This window comes from Mesocricetus auratus, unplaced genomic scaffold (genome assembly GCF_017639785.1).
Source record: "Mesocricetus auratus isolate SY011 unplaced genomic scaffold, BCM_Maur_2.0 Super-Scaffold_100676, whole genome shotgun sequence".
NCBI lineage: Eukaryota > Metazoa > Chordata > Mammalia > Rodentia > Cricetidae > Mesocricetus > Mesocricetus auratus.
Genome location: NW_024429266.1, coordinates 50,250,073 through 50,272,550, shown reverse-complemented (window position 1 = coordinate 50,272,550; position 22,478 = coordinate 50,250,073). Strand labels below are relative to the sequence as shown.

Below are 22,478 nucleotides of genomic sequence, written 5' to 3'. Positions count from 1 at the left end.
AAATATGAGTGAACATGGCCTAGAGACACAGATTTAGGTTATCCCAAATTCCCTGTTCTATCGTGGTAACACTTTGATGAAGTTTTTACAGTACTCAAAGGTGCTTTTTCAAATAATAGATGGAAACATTAAATAAGACAAAAGGGAAACCTGTTATAGCTCCAGATGTAGGCATAGTTGGTTGGATGTACCCATAGTTGGTTGGAAAACCAGTATGCTGTACATTATAATTAATTTACGTAATGGTCACAATGATGCTAGGTAACTTACAAAGGATTGACAAGACATGGTTAATAATTGGGCTAACGATTTTCCCCAATAGTTGTTAGACCCTCTCTAAAAAACAAAATCAAACCAACAACGTTTTCTTTACATCTCTGTTCAGCCCAGTAAACTTAACAGAGTAAAACCGATTAATTCTGGGCAGGCTTATCAGATAAGAAGGTGTGGCTTATATGAAATTTCTCTGCTTACTTAACAGTTGTGTCTGAATATGTGTGGCTAGCAGGAATGTCAAACTTTGTAACCACCACCCTGTAACCTCTCTGCTATCACTGACTTTCTAATCAGTTCCTCAGCCTTGCCCAGTATTTCTGAAAGTGCAGTTTCTTCCCGGGAACCTTTGTTCACAAGTTGCACTCAGCTCTTCTGGGCCGTATGCAGCCCTGGGTTGGACAGTGATGATCCCTTTTCCTTTATCATCGTAACGAATTTAAAACATCAAAGGCAACTTCATTTCTAAGCCAACGCATTAAATCAGGCTGCCTTTTCATCTCTCCCGGCAGCGGTGTGAGACGCGCCACCATTTAAACTAGGCGCCGCGGTCTCACTTGCCACGAGCTCTCGCTCACTCATTGGTTCTTTGGCAGATGTGGGCGGTTGTCTACGCACTGATTGGTCTTCTCGTGAGGGGCAGTTATCTGCTCTCTGATTGGTGGTCTAGGCGGCTCCCGGAGCTACCATTGGTGGAGGCCAGATATTTGAACCGAAGCAAAAGCGGCTGGGCTGTTTTCCTCCGGCTTTGGTAGTGTATGGCTTTGTGATCTCTATCCCGAACCTGGGTTTCTGGGGAGATCAGGGCCACGGGCCGCGGGTACGAGACCACCTGGAGCGGGGCGGCTGCCATGGCGACGCGGCAGGCGGCTTTCAACCAGGAGGAGAGCGGGCGGCGCGTGCACCGGGATCCGGCGGCCGCGGATTCGTCCCCGCCGGTGCTGTTGCTCAGCCACTTCTGCGCCGCTCCCTTCCTCTGCTTTGGGGACGTCCGCGTGGGAGCGTCACGGACGCGGTCTCTGGTCCTGCAAAATCCGCACGAGGAGCCCCTGCAGGTGGAGCTGTCGCTGCTGCGCGCCGCAGCTCAGGGCTTCAGCGTGGTGCCGAGCCGCTGCGACCTGAAGGTGGGTGCCAGGGCCATGCCACCGGGGCGTGGTCCCCTTGGCACACAGCGAGAAACTCGGAGGGAAGCTAAGTCAGCTCCCGCCTTTGACAGTGGGGCTGGGGAGTTGAGGGGACTCCGACACTGGGTCAACTTCCTGTTTTGATTTGGGGAACGCCCCCTTTGTAGGGTAGGGCTGGGGTAGCTAGAAAGGGACCTTGACTCCAAGTCTTGACTATGGACGGGCTTTGGCTCTGTATGGTTCCTGAGAATACATGGCAAAAGGAGGCAGTGACTTGCTCCGGATGATGACTCAAAGCTTGTGCTCCTGCCATCCTTAGAAGCATTTCAGAAAGTTTTCAGTTACACGTTTTTAACAGATTTGGCAGTCATTGCAAAATATGTTTGAGTTTAGCGTTCTGTGTTTTGAGATTGGACGTTGTACATCGATGAAAGTTTTCTAATTGCTTCTTTTCAGCCATTTTAATATGCATTTTATTCTTCATATATATGTTTAAAGTCGGTGGAACTACATTTCCATTTCGATAATGAACTGTTTTGCTTAAATATCCAGACAGAATCCTGAAAGCATCCTTACTTAGGATTGTACTCAATATGTATATGTGATGTGTAGGCACGTCTTTGTAGTTTACTCTTTCTTTTTTCTTTGCTGTCAATGTACAGTTAAAAAGTTTAGATCTGACCGTGATGACTGTGTCCTTTTCTTGGAGTAGTACCTGAAAGCTGTGAAAACAATTAGATGAGGAAGTCTGCACAAACTGCCCGGTGGTAACTAGTAAGAAAGGCCTTCAGGGGGAAGACTAAAAGAGGTTGGTTGGCTGCATCATCAGGAGACCCTGCACTTCAGTGAACAGTGCCCACCCCGCCCCTTTGGGGAAGAACTGCCTGAATTTCTGTCTATAGGAAGACTTTCTTCCTCTCTCTCAAATTCTTGTACTTAACTCCATTTTGTTATAATATTGAAGCAAAGTTCTCAGTTGTTTTTTGGTTTTTTGAGACAGGGTTTCTCTGTAGCTTTGGAGCCTGTCCTGGAACTCACTTCGTAGATAAGGATGGTCTCAAACTCTAGTGGTGGGATTAAAGGCATGCACCACCACTGCCTGGCATCTTGGTTATTTTTTTTTTTAAGGACAAGTGCTTTCTTATAGAGGAAAAATTCTCCATTGTTATTATTTTCATCAGCCAGTTGAAAATCTATGATTTCTACTTCTCAAGAAAAACTTGTCTTATGCACTTAAGGTTTCTGCCACCATGCCTGGCAATTTAGGCTGGTCAAAGCACACTTTACCACTGAGCTAGCTAGGTTCCTAGTCCCCACAACAGTTTTTTTAAAACAACTCAATTAAAATGACTGGTACTTTATCAGTTCTTTTGCTTTTGTGCAATTAGATTTTATTATAATTTTATAGTTTGCATAATAGTTACAATTTTATTTTGTTGTGGACTTTTATATCTGGTATTTTCTTCTTACAATGAATTAGCATAAGAAAATAAGAGTAGCAAAAAAAATATTCAACCCTACTAGGGTTTAATAACTGTTATTAACCTAAGTTATATATAGTGCATTTGAATATTATGTAATTATATTATCATAATTACTTAAAATGTATTCTTCTTTCAGCCTAAAGAAAAAGTTATTGTTTCTGTTACCTGGGCACCACTGAAGGAAGGACGAGTAAGGGAGATTGTGACATTTCTCGTAAATGATTTTCTGAAGCACCAGGCTATATTACTGGGAAATGCAGAAGAGCATAGAAAGACAAAGGTAATATTTTAATCATTTTCAAAAGGTGATTTATTGGAAGAAAATGTTTGTTACAGAGAAATGACTTTGATGGAAGTCATTTTGTGACATGTATAGCATCTCTTTTTTAAGAGTAATAGAGAACAACTTGCAGCTTCTTTAGTATATTTCGTTTATTTTTGCAGAGAAGTCGCTGGAATACCATTAAGAAGGTTCCAACCTCTTCAAAACATATTAAAAGGACTCCCGAAAGCCACAATTGTAATGAAGCATTTACCATTTCACAAAAAGTTGGCAGAATTAGGAGCCCACTGCAGGCCTGTGAAAATTTGGCTATGAGTGAACGCTGTTCTCCAACAGAAAACAGTTCTTTATCCCTTGAAGAAAACAAAATACCCACTTCATCTGTTAGCCCTGTTAAAGAATGCCAGAATGAAACATGCTTGTCAATGCTTTTCCACAGTCCTACTGCCTGTTCATCTCTGCATGAATCCAAAAATGTACATTTAAAAGTACAAGATGCCAGCGTTTCCGATGATTGTAACTTTAATGAGGAAGTCACAAATCAAACTTTTCTTAATCCTGTTAGTATTGGTGATCAAAGTGAAGGAAAGGGTAAACTTCCTCTTTCCCTCTCCAACTGTTCTTCACCTGTGAATATTACACAAAGCCAAATCAATTTTCTAAGTCCAGATTCTTTTGTAAGCAACAGCTATGCATCTGATAATGGCCTCGGATTAGTGAGGAATGTTTTGTCAGAAACATTTAGGAAAGATAACTCGGAGTCTTTGTGTTTGGAATCCCAAAACGTACGTGAAGTTTGCCAAACAATCATAAGCCCAGAGTCTTTTTTAAATGATAATTATGGACTTAAAAAAGCTCTTAAATCAGATTCAGTCAATCCCATTTTATCTTCAACACAATTTTTAAAGGATAGCATGGTACACATAGGCCAGCAAACGTGTAAGTTATCAACACTATCAAATAAAACTTCCCAGGATTGGAGAATAAATGAAGGTTTAGCATATAACCTGGAGTGTCTGCCTCCAGAAACTCCCAAAGTTCTTTTTGAAAAACGAACCCCTGAGGAAATAAAGTCTCATTACCCTGGTTTTACAAAACATCCCAATATTTCTGATGCTTCTCTTTGTAACAAGAATAAGCAACCAAAGAGACGCCCAATTCTTTCTGCCACTGTTACCAAAAGGAAGCCCACCAATACCAGAGAAAAGCTACCTGAGATTGATAAGCCAAATGCAAAAAGATGTCTCAAAGGTCTAGTAGGTAAATGTGAAGAAGAAATGGATAACCTAAAAGAGAAAAGTTGTCATTCCCACCTTCCAGTTGTAGAGCCAGTGATAAGTAAACCTCAGGGTTGTAAAAATGAAGCGACACCTTTAACTACAGTTGCAATTTCTCGTAAAAGAAAGAGCAGCGGAAACATGCAAGATGCAAATGGAAAGCTAGCTGCTGCAGAACATGTAGATGTGTGTGAGATCAAACGAATCCACTTTTCTCCTCTTGAATCTACATTATCAACTACTGCAAGAACCAAGAAGAAAGAAACACTCACCTCGAAACATCTTAGCACCTGGGAGAAAACCAGCCTGGTGAGGAAAACAGGTAAGCTGTCTGTACTATCTGGAGTGGAAGCAGAGGTGAAGAACGTGTTTTCTGTTTCAGTGGTTTTCTGAAGTAGCAAATCTGCTACTGATGGGCTTGTATTCACTGGTACTTTTAGCAGTTTGTTGACACTTGTGGTGTGGTGCTCTGAAATAATCATAATCCTGCCCCAATTTAGATTTCATACTTTGTTCATGAATTTTCTGCATAAATTATAACATCAAAAATACTGCATCCCAATGACCTTCTGGTGGGATTTTGTTATTTGCCTTTTATATCTGTTTCCAAAGTATTGTTTCTCTTTTCTTCTTTAACAAGCATGAAAACAACAAACAAGTAGCTTCACAACTCACCTTCCTGACTCACTCATATCTTTCCTTGGGGCAGTGAGCAATTATTCTCAGCATGAAATTGGCTTGTGAAGCTCTCTCCAGTGACTAATCTGAAGAATTCAAATCCTTGGAGAAGAGTCTTCTAGTACTCTGACCTTTAGTTCCAGCATCCATGGCTCTGCTATCCCAAAAGCATCTCAAGGTTGCCATCTCTGATTTCAGTATTTCTTCCTTTTTTTTTTTTTTTTTTGATTTTTCGACACAGAGTTTCTGTGTAGCTTTGTAGGACAGGTTGGCCTATTGAACTCACACAAATTCGCTTGCCTCTTCCTCTTAGTACTGGATTAAAGATATGCGCCACCACCGACTGCCAGCATTTCTTCTTGAACAGAACTCCACCACGTCTGCATTTTTCCAACACCCGCAACTCCTTAATCCACCGTGTTTCCATAGCCCCATCTGAAATATCTGTCCTTTCCTTATATGGCTTGAATTTCTTAATTCTCCAGAAGCGCTCCACTTACCTGCTTTCCTTCCTGTCCTTCCCAGACAGATTCCAACCAGCCAACTGACTCACCTCTGTCTAAGCTAATCTCACTTGTCTACGCCTGAACGTTACATAAATGTAGGTCTTTGTGACTTTTAACTACAAAGTCTTTATCCTTTTTTTTGCCTAATTTTTTTCTGGCTGGAAAAATTGACATTTCATTTTGTCAATGAAGTCTCTCTTTGCCCTGAAGTCTTCCTTCCCCCCTCTCATGTCAGACTACACTAGCTAACATGAGCACTTGTGTGTCAGGCACAATTGTACGTGCTTTCCTATGTCCTTCGTTAGAAGTTACCATGTTCTTATGAAGTCAGTGTTGACTGTCCCTGTAGGACAGCTCTACAAATGGGAAGCAGGTACGTGGAAAAGTTGAGTAGTTTTCCCAGCATTCACGGAGTTACTGATGGACCTGATGCTCTACCCAGCACAGTGTCTCAGGCTAGTCTAGTGAACCTCATTTTCATTAAGGAAATAGAAATGCAGATGGTTCTCTCTTTAGGATAGCGTGTTAGGTACATTTCTGCTGGTGAGAAAATACCATGACCAAGGCAATGTAGAAGGAAGTTTTTACTGAGGCTTATGGTTCAGAAGGGAGAGTGGATCATGGCCTGGAGGATGTGGCAGCAGGAGCAGGGAGCTGGGGGATTACTTTAACTGAAAACGGCAAGTAGAGAGAGTGAGTGGACTCAGAGCGGGGTGAGGACATAAGCCCACAGCCTGCCCTGTGCTTCTGTTGTAGAACATTAAGTTGTGCTACTCTTTTTTTTAATGTTCTGGAGCATTTGTTAAATGATGCAAAGATGTGTTTGGTTAAATAAAATTCACCTGTGGTCAGGAGGCTGGGTCAGGAACTAGCTGACAGGAAGTTGAAGGAAGGAGCCAGGTGGAGAAAGGTTTATAAAGAGGGGCGAGAAAAAGCACAAGGACTTCTTAGAGACTGACATGGTGAGCTGCTTGCTATTTAGCCTCTCTGGGAAGCAGAATTCTACCTCAACCTTTGAAACTTGATTTCTTTAGTGGCACAACGATTTAAATAAGTTTTCTTAGTGACTTTGAAAGAGTCGGTGCCTGAGGGAACAGAATTTCCTCAGGCTTCTTCTCTTGCTGCCTAGCTACTGTTGGTAGCAGTGGATGGGAGTTGCTGAATAGGATAGTTGTAGCTTAAAAGGCAGCAACAATTTGAAAAGAAAAACAGCATGCTTCCCCAGTGAAGGCTATATACCTCCATAAGGTTTCATGACTCCCCCAAATATAGACTAGGGACCATGCCTCTAAATATATGAACCTATGGGGGGAATTTTTTGTCTCAACCCCACAGATGGGAAATGTCCCCTACACCCATAGTTATTGACCTTGACTTGTGTGTGGAGTGTCTGTAGAGTACTCAAAACTGATTGCAGTTCCTCTGGTAGACAGGGGAGGAATTAGAAATTGCTGGTACAAGCACCTATCAGAACACACCTTTTAATTCAAGTATAACCCATACACAGAAAAATATCCAAACAAGTACATAACTCAAAGAATAATGATTTTTCTGGGTTTTGCTTAAAAGAAGCAGGAGGCTGAAGCATAGCCTGTAGTGATATATGGTCGATGGTGTCCAAATTGTAAATACAGTAGATATTTCTTAGATCGTCTTGATCATCTGTTAGCAAGCTATTTATAAGTTAACTTTGAACTTCTACCTTCCTGGGACGCTTTTTTCTTACTGTCACTAGTCTTAAAATACTAGTGCCCCCTTTTGGTTCTTTTCTTCTAGAAGTTCTTATTGCCCTAATCTTTGGACTATAAGAATGTTTTTTGTATTTATTTTATAGTATCATATGTCACACTATTGAATGCTAACTATGCACATGTATCTTCATGTATATAGTTTTCAGGATGGACTCCAAATATGCAGACCTATAGTCAATTGTTTCTGTTTGCCTCTCCAGTAGTCTCTTTTTCACTTGCCAAATCCTTCCTAGCTACTCAATACAGACCTCAGTGAATAATGATGCTAAATTTTTCATTACCTGGGACACCTTGGAATCATCTTGAATTGTGGTTCTCTCCTATCCTTTCTGTGTAAATTCCAATACAGGCCAGATTGTAAATATTTATTTATATTTGATAATGTTTCTACCGGGAAATTCATTAGGCAGTGGAATTAACAAAACTTAAGCATTTAATACTTGAAAAGAGCATGACTTGCCAAGAATCCAGCAAGCACAAGTGTTAGTGAGATACATAGAATGCTAAGAAAACTATCATGACCATTCTGCTGTAGAATCAAAGGCCGGCAGGCTGGGTAAACAGATGATTCACTGGACATCCTTAACTGATGTCATGAGGTAACAGCAGGAAATTATATAGGTTTCCATATATATACATATATATACATATGAAGTGAAGGTACCATTTATTGCTATTTGCATCAGCACATCAGAACTTGGAGGCCAATCTGTCCTTCTAGTGACATTTTCAAATGCAAGTGAATTGCACAAGCCTGGTAGTAGTATCTCACTGATTGACTCATTTGTATAAGATGTGGTCTAAACAAATAAGTATTTTGATTTTAACGGAATAATTGTTTTTTACCTACAAAGTAGACAATAAGTGATAAAGAGAATCATTAAATTCACGAATAAATACACATGACCATGGAAGCTTTGTTGCCCAAACCTACTGTTTATTTGAAGCAGCAGCCTAGAAAGGCCTCTGTGCTAGATTTAGAGAGAATTGCATGCATTAGACTTTTGATTTGCTAACCTGTGTAACTTTGACTACAAAATTTCTCTAAGCCCCAGTATATTAATTACATAAATTATGGATGGTTATAATGCTCTGATTAATTGTGTATGTGAGTAAGACTTTGAGTTTAATATTTGATAGTTCCTGACTCAATATATTTAAATACTAGTTGCTACTGTTATTAATATTACTGAACTCTTCCCCTTTTTGCCAGTTTTCACCTGTAATCTTAGTTCTTCTTTATTGCAGCTTTGTTAGTAGGCCAGATCCCTTAAACAAATCTCAGGGAATTTCTCTTTAGAGGGGCTTTCTGAGGCCTTTTGATACTGCTGAAGGCTGACAACCGCCTAATGACTGGGAGCCTGCCTTTCATGTCTGCATTTCCCTGCATGTAACACAGTCTGGAAGTATGCACACACTAAGCTGTGGTTACATCAGGATGCTAGCTTCTATAGGTCATTAACTGGTTTGTGTTGTGTAAAGCGCAGATGTTCTTTTTATCTTAATGAGTCTGGATGTTTTGCCTGCTATGTATGTCAGTGGAGGATGTGCATGCCTAGTGCTCATAGAAGTCAGAGAGGGCAGTGGTTCCCCTAGAGGTGGTAGAACCCTGTGGGATCTGAGAATTGAACTCAGGTACTCTGGAAGAATAGCAAGAGCTCCTAACAGTCGCACCATCTCTCCAGCTCCCAGGGGTTGTTGGTTTGATTACTGAAGTTCATAACATTAGCACCTAAACATAGTCATTATTAAAAAGTATCTCCTTAATGAATATGATTTTGAAGAACCCAAATTTGATTTTGAAATTTGTTACCTTTTTGGAAAATTCATTTTGTTTTTTGATGCTATTGTGTTTTTTATTTTATTTTAGATTCATTAGTATTAAGAACGCCTCTTTCTAAAACAAAGAAAAAGACACGACCCATTGTTGCTGTAGCACAGTCTCATCTGACCTTCATAAAGCCATTAAAAGCAGGCAAGTGTTTTTTATTTTACAAAGTGTTTTGTATTTAACAAACGGAAAAATAGGATAACAGGGAAATAATGCGTTTAGCCTTAGCTTTGACTATGTATCACACTTCCAAAGTTTACAACTCTCTACAGCAAATAGTGTTCAGTGTTTTAAAGATGATTTTGCTAGTACAGAAGTCCTTTTGATCTATTTAATGAAAATAATTTAAAGGAAAATTTCTTACGCAGTAATTAATTATATTCTTAGCTATTCCTAGACACCCAATGCCATTTGCTGCAAGGAACATGTTCTATGATGAACGCTGGAAAGAGAAGCAGGAGCAGGGCTTCACTTGGTGGCTAAATTATATATTAACACCTGATGACTTCACTGTAAAAACAAATGTTTCTGAAGGTAAGCATTCTTGAGTTACAGACTGTATGATATTTTCCTTCATGATGTTTTACTAGCTCATTGTTGTACCAGTTTAAGGAATGTGCAGGATAGTTAGATAATTATGAGGAACCTGGAAGCCAATTTGTGAGGAATTTAAAAATATCCTACTGCTTATTTTGCATGAAGAAATGGGTGTAAACTGGGTGGTAAGATTTAGAAGACTCTTGCAAAGGAGAAAACTCAACTTAAGTGTTGCGCTGGCACAGAAATGATAGGGTCATTTTTAGACAGAGACAATAACAGATCAAGCTACTGTAGGCTTCCTTGGGAAGTGATTTCCTCACTCTGGTTGCAGACAGATGCTGCTTTGTAGTCCTCACACAGACTTATGTAGAATTTCTGCATTAAAAGGGTCTTTGAATTCAATGCTTTTCCCCATTGTGCTACTTTCTCTTTAAAAGGAAGAAGTCAAGGCAAATTTTTAATGTTTTTTTTTTCTTAAGATAACATCATGTGTTTTATAAAGTTTCAGAGAGGTGGGGAGACAGCTCAATTGTCAAAGTGCTTGGCGTGCAAACATGAGGACCAGAGTTCAGTTCCTGGAAGCATGCTACAAACTGCCTAGATCTGTACTGTAGACGGCAGATCCATGGGGTTCACTTGTCCACTAGGTTAGCTACTTGATTAGTTCCAGGCCAGTGGGAGACCATCTCAAAAATCATCAAGAAGGTAGAGGACACCTGAGAAGTGACATCCCAGATTGTCTTGTCTCCAACATGTGCACACGTGCATATAAACACACATACAGTTCAAATTGTCATAATTCAATTGATTCTCAATCTGTGGGTCATGATCCTTTTGGGGGTTGAAAGACCATTTCACAGGGGTGGCATATTAGATATTTACATTATAATTCATAACAGTAGCAAAATTATAGTTATGAAGTAGCAAAGAATAATTTTATGGTTGGGGGTCACCATAACGTGAGGAACTGTATTAAAGAGTTACATCATTAGCAAAGTTAAGAACCACTGCCTTAGCCAGGTGGTGGTGGCGCACGCCTTTAATCCCAGCACTTGGGAGGCAGAGGCAGGCGGATCTCTGTGAGTTCGAGGCCAGCCTGATCTACAGAGCAAGTTCCAGGACAGCCTCCAAAGCCACAGAGAAACCCTGTCTTGAAAAACCAAAAAAAAAAAAAAAAAAAAAAAAGAACCACTGCCTTAGAAGCTTAACTTTTATTAATTCATAAGGAGATGGAAACAGAAACTTGTTGGGAGGCCATTTTGCTAGTCGGAATTAGAAGTGCTAATGTTTGAAGTTGTGCATAGAGTTAATGAGAAGAGTGGTAGGCACTCTGTAGAGCTTAGTCAAAGGTTCTCAGAGAATAGTGAGTAATTTTTGTAAACTCAGGAGAGGACTTGGAACGTGGAACAGATGGACCTTTTTGAACATCTATCTTACCTTGCATCCAGTTGCTTGGTTTAGGAAGGCGTAGAGATGCTGCATAATCAGAAGCGTTGCCCCCTTGTTTTTATCCAGTAAATGCTGCCACCCTTGTTTTGGGAGTGGAGAACCAACATAAAGTAAGTGTCCCGAAAGCACCAACCAAAGATGAAGTTTCTCTCAGAGCTTACACAGCCAGCTGCAGGATGAATAGATTACGCCGTACAGCTTGCTCCTTGTTTACTTCTGAAAAAATGGTTAAAGCTATTAAAAAGCTTGAAATTGAAATTGAAGTTGGACGGTTAATTGTACGGAAAGATAGACACCTCTGGAAAGATATTGGTAAGATTATAGAAATATCAAGATTCATTCTCTTAAAATATTGTAGAGATTTTTGCATTACTTTTTCATCAGTTTTATTCAAGGATATTTGACAAAAATTGTACATATTTGAAATATGATGTAATTATACCTTGTGCAGTGAATGGTGGTCACAATCTAGGTAAGTAACATCCACAGTTACCTTAGTGTGTATCTCTCTGTGTTTGTGTGTGTGTGTGTGTGTGTCTGTCTGTCTGTCTGTCTGTCTACATCAGTGTGTCTATGTCTGTGCATGGATAAAGTGTGCTTGCTATCTGCTATAGACACTAAGGTTGCTTCAGTTGACTATGGTGAATGTTGATGCAACCAAACATAGGATTCCCTCATTCAGATACTGACTGCAGCTCCTTCCTGTACATGCGATGCTGCATTTCTTTGCTACCTAAAATCTAACAGATAGATATGTGGTCCCATGTTTGAGAAATATAACTTATTGTTTCAGTTTTGCACTGATCCATTCTCTGAAGAGATTATTTATTGTCTCTGTTTAGTAATAAGTACTTACTTGTCTTTTAACCTATGTTTCAGGACAACGCCAAAAAGTCCTGAATTGGCTATTGTCATATAATCCTTTGTGGCTTCGAATTGGCCTGGAGGTGAGTTTTCAGTTTTTGAAAGCAGTTTATTTTAAAGATTATATGCTTTCAGTAGAATATACTCTTATAAAATGTGGTTTTTGCCTAGAAAAGTGATTTGGCTGACTTGATTCATCCTCTGTAGCACTAATTCTAATTGGTATTAAAAATAAAAAACCCAGAGTCAGATATAGGGGTTAATGCTGAAGATCAAAGAAGCAAAGTGGCTAGCCATTAGTGTGTTCTTACCTCTGCCAGTGCTCAGACCAAAGGGGCGATCCTGTCCTCAGACTGCATCTCCAGACTGCACTGCTCTCCATCCTCCTTCTGCCTTATATTCCTCTCTACTGCTGGGATCAAAGGCTTGGGATCCCAAGTGCTGGGATCACCTTTGTGCGAGCTCTGTTTCTCTTTTAAACTGGATTAATTTCATGTAGTTCAGCGTAGCCTTGAATTAACAGAAATCTGTCTGCCTCAGTCTCCCAAGTGCTGGGATTAAAGGTGTGTGCCATCACTGCCTGACCTCTTTGGTTAACTAGTGTGACTGCTGAGATTAAAGGGGTGTACCCCCACTGCTTGGCCTCTTTAGCTAACACGTGTCTAGCTTTGCATTCTGATCTTCAGGCAAGCTTTATTCATTGGATCGTAAACAAAATGTCACCATAATCTTCCTGTATAAAATATGAGGTCAGTTAATAAATACTTATTGGGGGAATAGATCATGCCTTTATAAGTTATTGGCATATTGTTTCAAAGGATTTTGGTCATGAGTTATTTGAAGTTTTAGTCTAATCTACATTTTTATCATAATTAAATTTTTTACTCTTTTATTGAAAATAGAATCTTTTCTCATACAATATATTCCGATTACACTTTCTCCTTCCTCTACTCCTCCAGTTATTCCCCACCTCCCCTCCAATCCAGCAGATCTACTTCCATTCTGTCTCTTATTAGAAAAGGACAGGCTTCTAAGAGATAATAACCAACCAAACATTACAAAGTAAAATATAATAAGACTTAAAATAAAAAGCCATCAAATTGAAGTTGAACAAGGCAAACCAATAGAGGGAAAAGAGCCTAAGAGCAGGCAAAAGAGTCAGAGACCCTCTCTGTAGTCTCATAAAAATACTAAACTAAAAGCTATAATACATATGCAGAGGACCTGGTGTAGACCCGAAAGAGTCCTGTGCTTGTTGCTTTGGTCTCTGAGTTCATAAGAGAGTTGATCAGGTGATTTATAGGATGTTGTTCTGGTTATAAAAAAGATTTTTATGAACTTCATATCCAGTAGCGAACTAATATTTCAGTATATAATGAACTCAAGAAACTATATATATATATCAACAAAACAAATAATCCATTTAAAATATGGGATACAGATCTAAATAGAATTCTCAATAGAGGAAACTCAAATGGCTGAGACACACTTAAAGAAATAAATGTTCGGCATCCTTTTAGCTATCAGGGAAATGCAAGTCAAAATTACTTTGAAATTCTATCTTGCACTTGTCAGAATGACTAAGATCAATAACACAAGTGACAGTTAATGTCGAAGAGGCTGTGGAATAAAGGGAATATTCTTCTATTGCTGGTGGGGGTGCAGACTTATCCAGACTCTGGAAATCTGTGGTGGATCATCGGAAAGACGGGAATCAATCTACCTCAAGATCCATCCATACCACTATTTTTTTAAAGCATTTTTACTGGAAAACAGTTTTCATACAATGTATTTGGATCATGTTTGCCCCCCTAATGCCTCCCAGATCCTCCTCACTTCCCCACCTACTCAAATTTATGTTCCTTTTCTCATTATCTTGCAAAACAAACTGGCAAAAACAAAACCCTGCAAAAATACAAAAATGAAAATGAACCAGCACAAGCCAAAAAGACAAAAAAAAAAGTAAAATAAAATAGTTTTTTGTTTGTTTGATGTGTGTGTTGGCCTTCTTAGCATGTGCCTGTTGTGTGGTTAAAATGGCCAGTGAAACTCCATTGGAGAAAACTGATTTTCCCTTTGCCAGCAAGTATGAATTGTAGATAGCTTCTTTGTTAGAGGCGAGAGTCCATGTCTCCTTCCTCTCTCTGTGCTGGGACTCTCTGTCATGCTTGAACTTGTTCAGGTTTTGTGCATTATCTGAGTTCATACGTAAGGCAGTTTGTTGGGTTGAGAAAACCCTGTTTTCTGGGGACACCTGTTACCTAGCCCTTCTAGTCTTTTTGCTTCTGCAAAGCTCCCTGATTACCAAGGGGAGGAGTTTGATGAAGACATCCCATCTAGTGCTGAGTGTTCCAAAATCTGACTGCATGCACATTGCCAGGTTTTGGGTCTTTGTGTTAGTTCCCAGTATTGTTACAGAGTAATTTACTGTATGTTCTTTTATTTTGTACATAATTTTTGTTGGTTTAATGACAGATACAGTCATATTTGAATTTTTTTGTCTATTTTTCTTTAAGCAATAAAAATGACAGCTAAGATGTTAGGTCAGGTAAGATTTGACTGTTATATATTAGTATGTTAGCAAAGCACATGTTTTTAACTATACAGGATTATTTCTCATAATAATGCCCTATGGATTTATTTATGTACACTTGGTTCATAATGCCTAGAGTTAAAACAAACTGATAGGTGTGTTGGCTCATGCCTATATTCTTAGCACTGGGTGGGAGGTAGGGGGATAGAGTCAGAGGGTCTTGGCAAGTGAGTATCAGCTACATAGTGAATTCCAGGGCAGCCTGGGCTACATATTGAGAACCTGTCTCCAAAAATTTTTTTTTAAATTAAAAAAACCCACTTAGCAGCTACTACTATTAATGTATTTTTATAAGAGCATTAGAGCATTTTTTTTTTTGTGTTTTCCTAGAACTAATGTAAAATCTCTTGTTATTTTCAGGTTTTTTTTTATTTTCAAGTTTTAGAACACAGGAGTCTGGAGAGCTGAAAGCAGTAACTGTGTACTAGTAACTAGGTTCAGAGAGAACTAATTCTCACAGCACTGTAACAGCATTGCATGATGACATTACTTCATGAAGGGGTCACTGCATAATAGTGTCATCACAGGATAGCATCTTCACACAATAGTGTCATCTCATGATAGCGTCATCACATGGTAACATATAACAGGAATAATAAAAACCCAGGCTATTTATAGATAACTTTCTCATCAACTATTATAAAAGTTTAATTAGGTTTCTGTTTTATTTTAGTGGCTTGCTTTTTAAGACAGTTATTAAGTTTGAGCAATGTGCCTGTACTTGGTAGGTCTTTAATTGAGAGAGAAAAATTAAACTGTAAATGGCTTTCTTAGCTGATGAGTAAATTGCCTTTCTATGTTTTGGAGTTTATCACACACACCAAAATTGCATACAGGCTATGAGTACAGTTTACGGACACTATTTAGCAGCCATGTCACTTCTGTGTTCTGTGCTCTTTTATATTCCTTAGAAGACAGCAGTCTGCTCTCCTCCAGCAGCTGCTTCTTCCGCCTTACGGTTCGTGTAACCCTGACCTTGCCTTGCCCTCTCTTTGCAGACAGTTTATGGTGAACTGATCCCTCTGGCAGACAACGGTGATGTCACAGGGTTGGCTATGTTCATTCTAAATCGCTTACTTTGGAATCCTGATATAGCAGCTGAATATAGACACCCCACCGTTCCTCTCCTGTTTCGAGATGGTGAGCATCTCCCCACACAATGCAAAATGCATTTTACTTTCTTCAATCAATTTCAATAGGTCTCTGTTTTGGCTAGCTTTTCTTCTCTTACCCTCATCCTTTTCCCTTTCCTCAATCACTGTTTTCTAATTCTTGTCATCTCTAACCACTGTCTCACCCCAGTAGGTTGTAAGTCCTATGGGGACTGTATTTGTTTTAATTTGTTGCTTACTATATAGCATCTAGGATGATGCTTGCATGTACTAATAGATGCTCACTAAGTATCTGCTGAATGAGACCAGCTAAATGTCATTGTTGTCGCTGTATGTCTCTTCCATGGACTGAACATATTAAATAGTACTTAAATAGTACTTGTCCTATAGAGATATTTGATTGACTCATAACCTGTAAATTATTAAGAAAAAGTACATGATGGTTTAGGTATAATTGTTACTATTTTTGCTAAAATATGATTATCACTGCCTTTCATAGATAAACTTAATTTTTTTTGTTTGTTTGTACTTTAAGGTCATGAAGCAGCCTTGTCTAAGTTCACTTTGAAAAAATTAGTATTGTTAATCTGTTTCCTTGACTACGCTAAAATTTCCAGACTTATTGATCATGATCCTTGTCTCTTTTGTAAAGATGCAGAATTCAAGGTATCATTCTTTTATATTCCTTATAAAACCTTTTCTTGCTTTGGTGGTATGTTTTCTGTCATAAACATGTTTGTGTACCGGTGAGCACATTCAGAAGTGGGATAGGAATGGGAATCTGTATAGTGGTTCTTTCTTTATTCCTATTTTCCTGAGTAGGGCTCCGTTTATCCATGTATGTGTATCTCATTTTTGTCTTCTTATAATGTGCTTGTAGAGCTCAAACCCCCAGACTTAAAATGCCTGATTTAGTTAAATGGTAGTTTCCCATTCATTTTTACTTTTAATTTTGATTGAGAATTAACTAGGCTATGCTGATACAGAATTAACTTTGGAGGAAATATGTTCCTTAAGTCATAGGCTAATTGTGAACAATTTTTCATAAGGTCTGGAATTGGAAATATGAATTTGCAATTGCCTTCATCATAGGCAATCTCTTTATACTTCCCATATTATTTATGTAAACATAGAATGGTTTGAAGATTTGCTGTTTGCATAAATAAAATTATAATATTGAAGCATAATACCTGTTCTCTGTTTATAGGCTAGTAAAGAACTTCTTCTAGCCTTTTCACGAGATTTCCTAAAAGGTGAAGGTGACCTTTCTCGTCACCTTAGCCTGTTGGGATTACCTGTGAGCCACATCCAGACACCACTTGATGAATTTGATTTTGCTGTTACAAATCTTGCTGTGGACCTGCAATGTGGGGTGCGCCTTGTGTAAGTATAAGTTATAGATTTTCTTAATGGGCTAGGCTAAACTTATTTTGGAAATTGCCATTTCCTATACTAATATTTTAAACATAATCTATAGTACAATAAATGCATGATTTTTAAAAATACCTGAGATTTCTCTTTGTGAAAAATGATATATGAGTTATGGCACACATTTTTGTTTTCTCTGCTGTTATGGGAATAGAATCTCTGGATGGGAGCTCCCAGTATCTCAGAATTGTAGTCACAAAGAACATAAAACTGATTTAAATACTGAATACTTTTTAACATTTTGTGTCAGCAGTGGTTTCATGAGTCCCTTATCCATTTAGGCTGTATTCATGTTATTTATGTATGATAAAATGAATAATAGATGCTATTAGGAGTTGGATTTCAAATTCTGGTGTATCTCCTTTAGGTAGGTTCTCAGATATTTTCATAGTGATCTGCTATGACTTGGAAACTGATTTCAGCTTTCATTTTACTTCTGTCATAACTTGCTCGCTATGTGAATAAGTTCACTTAACTTCTCTAACTCTTAGTCCCTTCTGTAAAGAAAAAGACTAGGAGCAGTTAATGCCTAAGTATGGGATTGATGAAAGAAATAAAAGAATCATGTATTTGCTTGGTGTGTGGGATATGCCACATCTTAAAACCCCCACATTTGCCTCCCAAACTCTCCCTCTCCGCATCTCTTACTGTGTAGAACTCTGTTGATTTGTTCATGTATGCAAATGTCTTGTGTTTGTCTTTCTCATGTATTTGTAGATCTCAAACCTCCAGACATAAGATGAAAAATAGTTTCATTTGCTAACTAAAGCAGTGGAAACTTGGAATAGTTTCTGGGAGTCATTTTGTCCTTTAATGTGTTTATAATTGTGTGACTTACATAGGCAGTAACTTTATTTAAATGAACACGTATACAAAGGCTTCACTGAAAATTTCTTTACTGCTAGGCGAACCATGGAACTTCTCACACAGAACTGGAATCTGTCAAAGAAACTCAGGATTCCTGCAATAAGTCGAGTTCAAAAGATGCACAATGTTGATATTGTTCTTCAGGTTCTTAAATCGCGAGGGGTTCAACTAACTGATGAATATGGTAAAAACTGAATATGAATAAAATGTAGTGTCTTGCTGAACCTTGATGTCTGCAAAGATTGCGCTAACACACTGTCTTTCATTTGTAGGAAACACTATCTTGTCTAAAGATATTGTGGATAGGCACAGAGAGAAAACACTTGGGTTGCTTTGGAAAATAGCATTTGCTTTTCAGGTATTGTGTATTCAGCATACTTTTTTGAAATCTATTTTGAATGCTGATTACTAAAATTATTTCTAGTCAAGTGAAAGCTAGCAATACTCACTCACCTTTTGGACCTTATTCTATGCTAGGAACAGTGATAATTGCTTTACAGTTCCCAATTTAATCTTTTTATGCTATGGACAATGTAAATATTGCTTCCTTCCTCATAAAAGAAGCTAAAGTTTTTATCCTAGAAGAGCTAAATGTAGAACCCAGACTTATGTAGACCTTAATTCATATTCTTTAGTTGTGAGTCTAGCCTTGATGGCTGAGCCATATCTTTAGCCCCAAGTTCATATTTTTAGCTACTAAACATTTCTGTCATTATGTGTGGAAACTGTCATTAAAAATGTGTTTTTGTGCTAAAATACATATTTTAGGTAGTTTTTGTTGGGTTTAAGAAAAAATACTAAAAATACTGTGTGTGAGAGAGAGAGAGAGAGAGAGAGAGACAGAGAGAGAGATAGAGAGAGAGAGAGAGACAGAGAGAGAGACAGAGAGAGAGAGAGACAGAGAGAGAGGGAGAGGCAGAGATGCTTTACTGGAGACATTGGTACCTCTCAATCCTGTCGAGAGAGAGAGAGAGATGTTTATGTGTGGAGAGGTAAGAAAATAATGATGGATGTTTCCTTGGTTGCTCACTTTGGATTTTTTTGTTTTGTTTGTTTTTGATACAAAGTCATTTATTGAACTTAAGGCTCACTGACTTGGCTAGACTGGCTGGCTAACAAGTTCCCAAGATACATCTGTCTCTGCCTCCCTAGAAATGGGGTGACAGGCGTGCTGCCAGAACTAGTTTAGGCATGGATGCTAGTGATCTGTGCTTAGGTTTTCATAACTCTGCAGTGGGCCGTTACCTCCTGAGCTGTCTGAACTTTCGGCCCCTTTTTTGAAATTTCTGATTAGGCTGTTTTTATTGTTGTTTGTGTCTTTGTTTTTCTATCTTCAGTTTCTTTTTGTAGAGACAGTTATTTTAATTTTTGAGGGTTAAAAAAGAAATGAAAAACATAGAAATGTACTTAATGTTTTTGTGGTTTTCAGGTGGATATTTCCCTTAATTTAGATCAATTAAAGGAAGAAATTGATTTCCTAACACACACATACAATATAAAAAGAGCAATGTCTGCCATGTCATGCCATTCTCGAGCTGGTGCTGATAAGCAAAAGGACAAAAGGAACAGTGGGTCCTTTGAACGCTATGGTGACAGTGTTAAGTTATTGATGGACTGGGTGAATGCTGTTTGTGCCTTCTATGATAAGCAGGTTGGTCTTTCTGTTTTTGTTGTAATTTAACAAACCTTGGCTAAAGTCTAAGGAATCCATAAATCTTTTTCTGTTTTTCTTAAATATTTAGCCTCTCTACATACACACATGCTATGCATGTTCATTATTAGCAAACTGTTTCTCAAGAGAGTGATTACCATCTTGTAGTCTGTATAACCTGTTATATAATGTCATCAATTGAACAGAGTACAGTAATCCCCAAGAAATGTAAAAATCTTGATAAAAGGCAAATGTTGCATTGTCTTCTGTGTTAAATCTAGATTTAAATTCATATATATGACAGTATACTTATGTACACACATACATATATACGCATTTGACACAAAATCAGAAGGGGCTGTCGAACGGGGAGGCAGTGATAGTGGAGGGGATAACTGAATAGGCTACAATGACATATGTGTGAATTTTTGTTCACAAAATTAAAGAAAAATTTTGATGGCAGATACTATAGAGTTGAGGCATGGAAATCCTGACATTTCTATATAGTAACATCCAAAGAAACATCATGCAGAAAGGAGGAAAAGAGTAACAGACCTTGGTGGAGTCTTATAACAATGGCCACATTGATACTTTCTATATGATACATACAGATAAGGTCCTTGATAAGGACTATTGAATAGCACCAGTGGTATAGATTGCATGTTACTAGGGATATAGTTAACTGTTATACCTCAAAGACATGTTACTAGAAACATGATTAGCTGTAAGGGTGGCCAGTGTTTTAATCAGATCCTTCAGCATTAAAGATGTGACTGATAATTAGTTGTGAATTTAGTACAGTTAACACTTATTTCTGTCTGTGAAATCGATAGTGGCAGCCTGTGTGGTTGCCCACTGCAAGTGTTGAGGCACTCATTCTCAGCTGAGGTTGAACAATTAGGATTGACTTTAAGTCTTATACTTTCCCAAAGCCTGCCGGAATACATGACTGTTCACGGGTTTACTTAATGTACAATTTTATTCTTTCAACAGTTGTAGAGTCCAGAAGTCCAAAAGCATGGTGTTGGTCAGTCCATAGTCTCATAAAAGGCCATTCTCCCGTACCCTTCTCTTATGTTCTAGTACAAGTCAGCCATCCTGCTTGTTCTTTGGCTTGAAGCTGCATTAATTCAGTCCCTTCCTTTGCCATCACTCAATGTTCTGTTTCTATCTGTATCTCTCTGATTTTCAAATAAAGCCATATTCTGAGGTTCTAGAAAGGGTGGTATTTTGAGAGATGCTATCCAACCAAGGACAGTAAAGGCTATACTCAAATCTACTTTTGAAATGTTATTTAAGAACAAAAAATTTGATTATGACTGGTGTCACTGCTGTCTACATTATCAATTACTCTGCCTTTAGCTCTTATAAGGAAATAAAAGACTAAATTACGTTTATGCTAATATCTAATTAGAACTGATTGCTTCTCTGGTATTTGCATGCAGGTGGAGAATTTTACAGTGTCCTTCTCAGATGGCCGTGTGCTGTGCTACCTGATCCACCACTACCACCCATGCTATGTGCCTTTTGATGCTATCTGCCAGCGCACTACCCAGTCCGTGGCCTGCGCACAAACTGGTTCAGTGGTGTTAAATTCTTCATCTGAATCCGATGGAGGTTGTCTGGATCTGTCTCTTGAAGCACTTGATCATGGTTGGTCCCTTTGGTTTGATTAAGTAGTCACCTTCTTTGCCATGTCTGAGTTTTGCTAATGTCATCTCTTTGTCACTTGTGTATTTAATAGAAAACACTCCAGAACTATACAAAGAACTTCTAGAAAATGAAAAGAAAAATTTCCATTTGGTGAGATCTGCAGTTAGAGATCTTGGAGGAATACCTGCTATGATTCATCATTCAGACATGTCAAACACAATTCCAGACGAAAAGGTTAGTGAATGATTTCCTCATGATCACTCGTTTTTTGTTTTATTTTTTTGTTGTTGTTGTTGTTGTTTTTTTACGAGACAGGGTTTCTCTGTATTGTTTTGGAGGCTGTCGGTCCAGCCCAGCCTCGAACTCACAGAGATCCGCCTGCTTCTGCCTCCTGAGTGCTGGGATTAAAGGCGTGCGCCACCACCGCCCGGTTTTGTTTTGTTTTTTTTGAGACAGGGTCTTTTTGGTTAGTCCTGACTCCTGGAACTCACTGTGTAGACCAGGTTGTATATACTGATTTTGCCCTGCTAATGTCACTTCCTGCCTGGATTACATGGTGACTTCTCTTTGCTACATTTCCCAGAATTCTTGACTCCTAGTCCAACCTATCTTGTTTCCCTATTGGCCAACAGTGCTTTATTCATCAACCAGTAAGACAAACATACACAGAAGGACATTGCCTATCACCAGGTGGCCTCCAACTCAAGAGATCAGCCTGCCTTTACCTCTGAAGGATGGGATTAAAGGGGTGATGGTCACTCTCAATGAGGCCCAGAGGTTGATAGTGCATTCTAGTTCCCTCCTGACTTTCTGCTTTCCTCTTTTGTAATTTTCTTAGGTGGTCATTACCTATTTGTCATTTCTTTGTGCAAGACTTTTGGATCTCCGTAAGGAAATAAGAGCTGCCCGACTTATACAGACAACTTGGAGAAAACATAAACTAAAACGAGACCTAAAACACCATCAGGTAATTGTGGAAAATGAGACCAGTATTTCACAGGATTCCACTAAACTTCACAAATGAAGATGATGGAGATAACTTATTAATTACATAAGTTTTGGAGTATACTGATGTATCTTTCATCCCCCGCCTGCCCTCCACATAATATGCTGT

The 22,478-nt window shown here is 38.7% G+C and overlaps 1 protein-coding gene across 1 annotated transcript in view; it reads left to right on the top strand.

Moving 5' to 3' along the window:
- The first annotated feature begins 987 nt into the window (after positions 1–987).
- The window catches only part of Aspm (assembly factor for spindle microtubules), a 39,759-nt gene continuing 18,268 nt past the window's right edge, over positions 988–22,478 (top strand). Inside the window, exons 1-16 of the mRNA XM_040738420.1 lie at positions 988–1,397; positions 3,018–3,161; positions 3,326–4,763; positions 9,247–9,351; positions 9,595–9,741; positions 11,263–11,508; positions 12,076–12,143; positions 15,652–15,793; positions 16,301–16,431; positions 16,973–17,148; positions 18,099–18,244; positions 18,333–18,418; positions 19,490–19,711; positions 21,157–21,364; positions 21,456–21,598; positions 22,203–22,331. Coding sequence (XP_040594354.1) covers positions 1,125–1,397; positions 3,018–3,161; positions 3,326–4,763; positions 9,247–9,351; positions 9,595–9,741; positions 11,263–11,508; positions 12,076–12,143; positions 15,652–15,793; positions 16,301–16,431; positions 16,973–17,148; positions 18,099–18,244; positions 18,333–18,418; positions 19,490–19,711; positions 21,157–21,364; positions 21,456–21,598; positions 22,203–22,331 — 3,804 coding nt within the window. The 5' untranslated portion in view covers positions 988–1,124. The remainder of the gene's footprint in view (positions 1,398–3,017; positions 3,162–3,325; positions 4,764–9,246; positions 9,352–9,594; positions 9,742–11,262; positions 11,509–12,075; positions 12,144–15,651; positions 15,794–16,300; positions 16,432–16,972; positions 17,149–18,098; positions 18,245–18,332; positions 18,419–19,489; positions 19,712–21,156; positions 21,365–21,455; positions 21,599–22,202; positions 22,332–22,478) is intronic.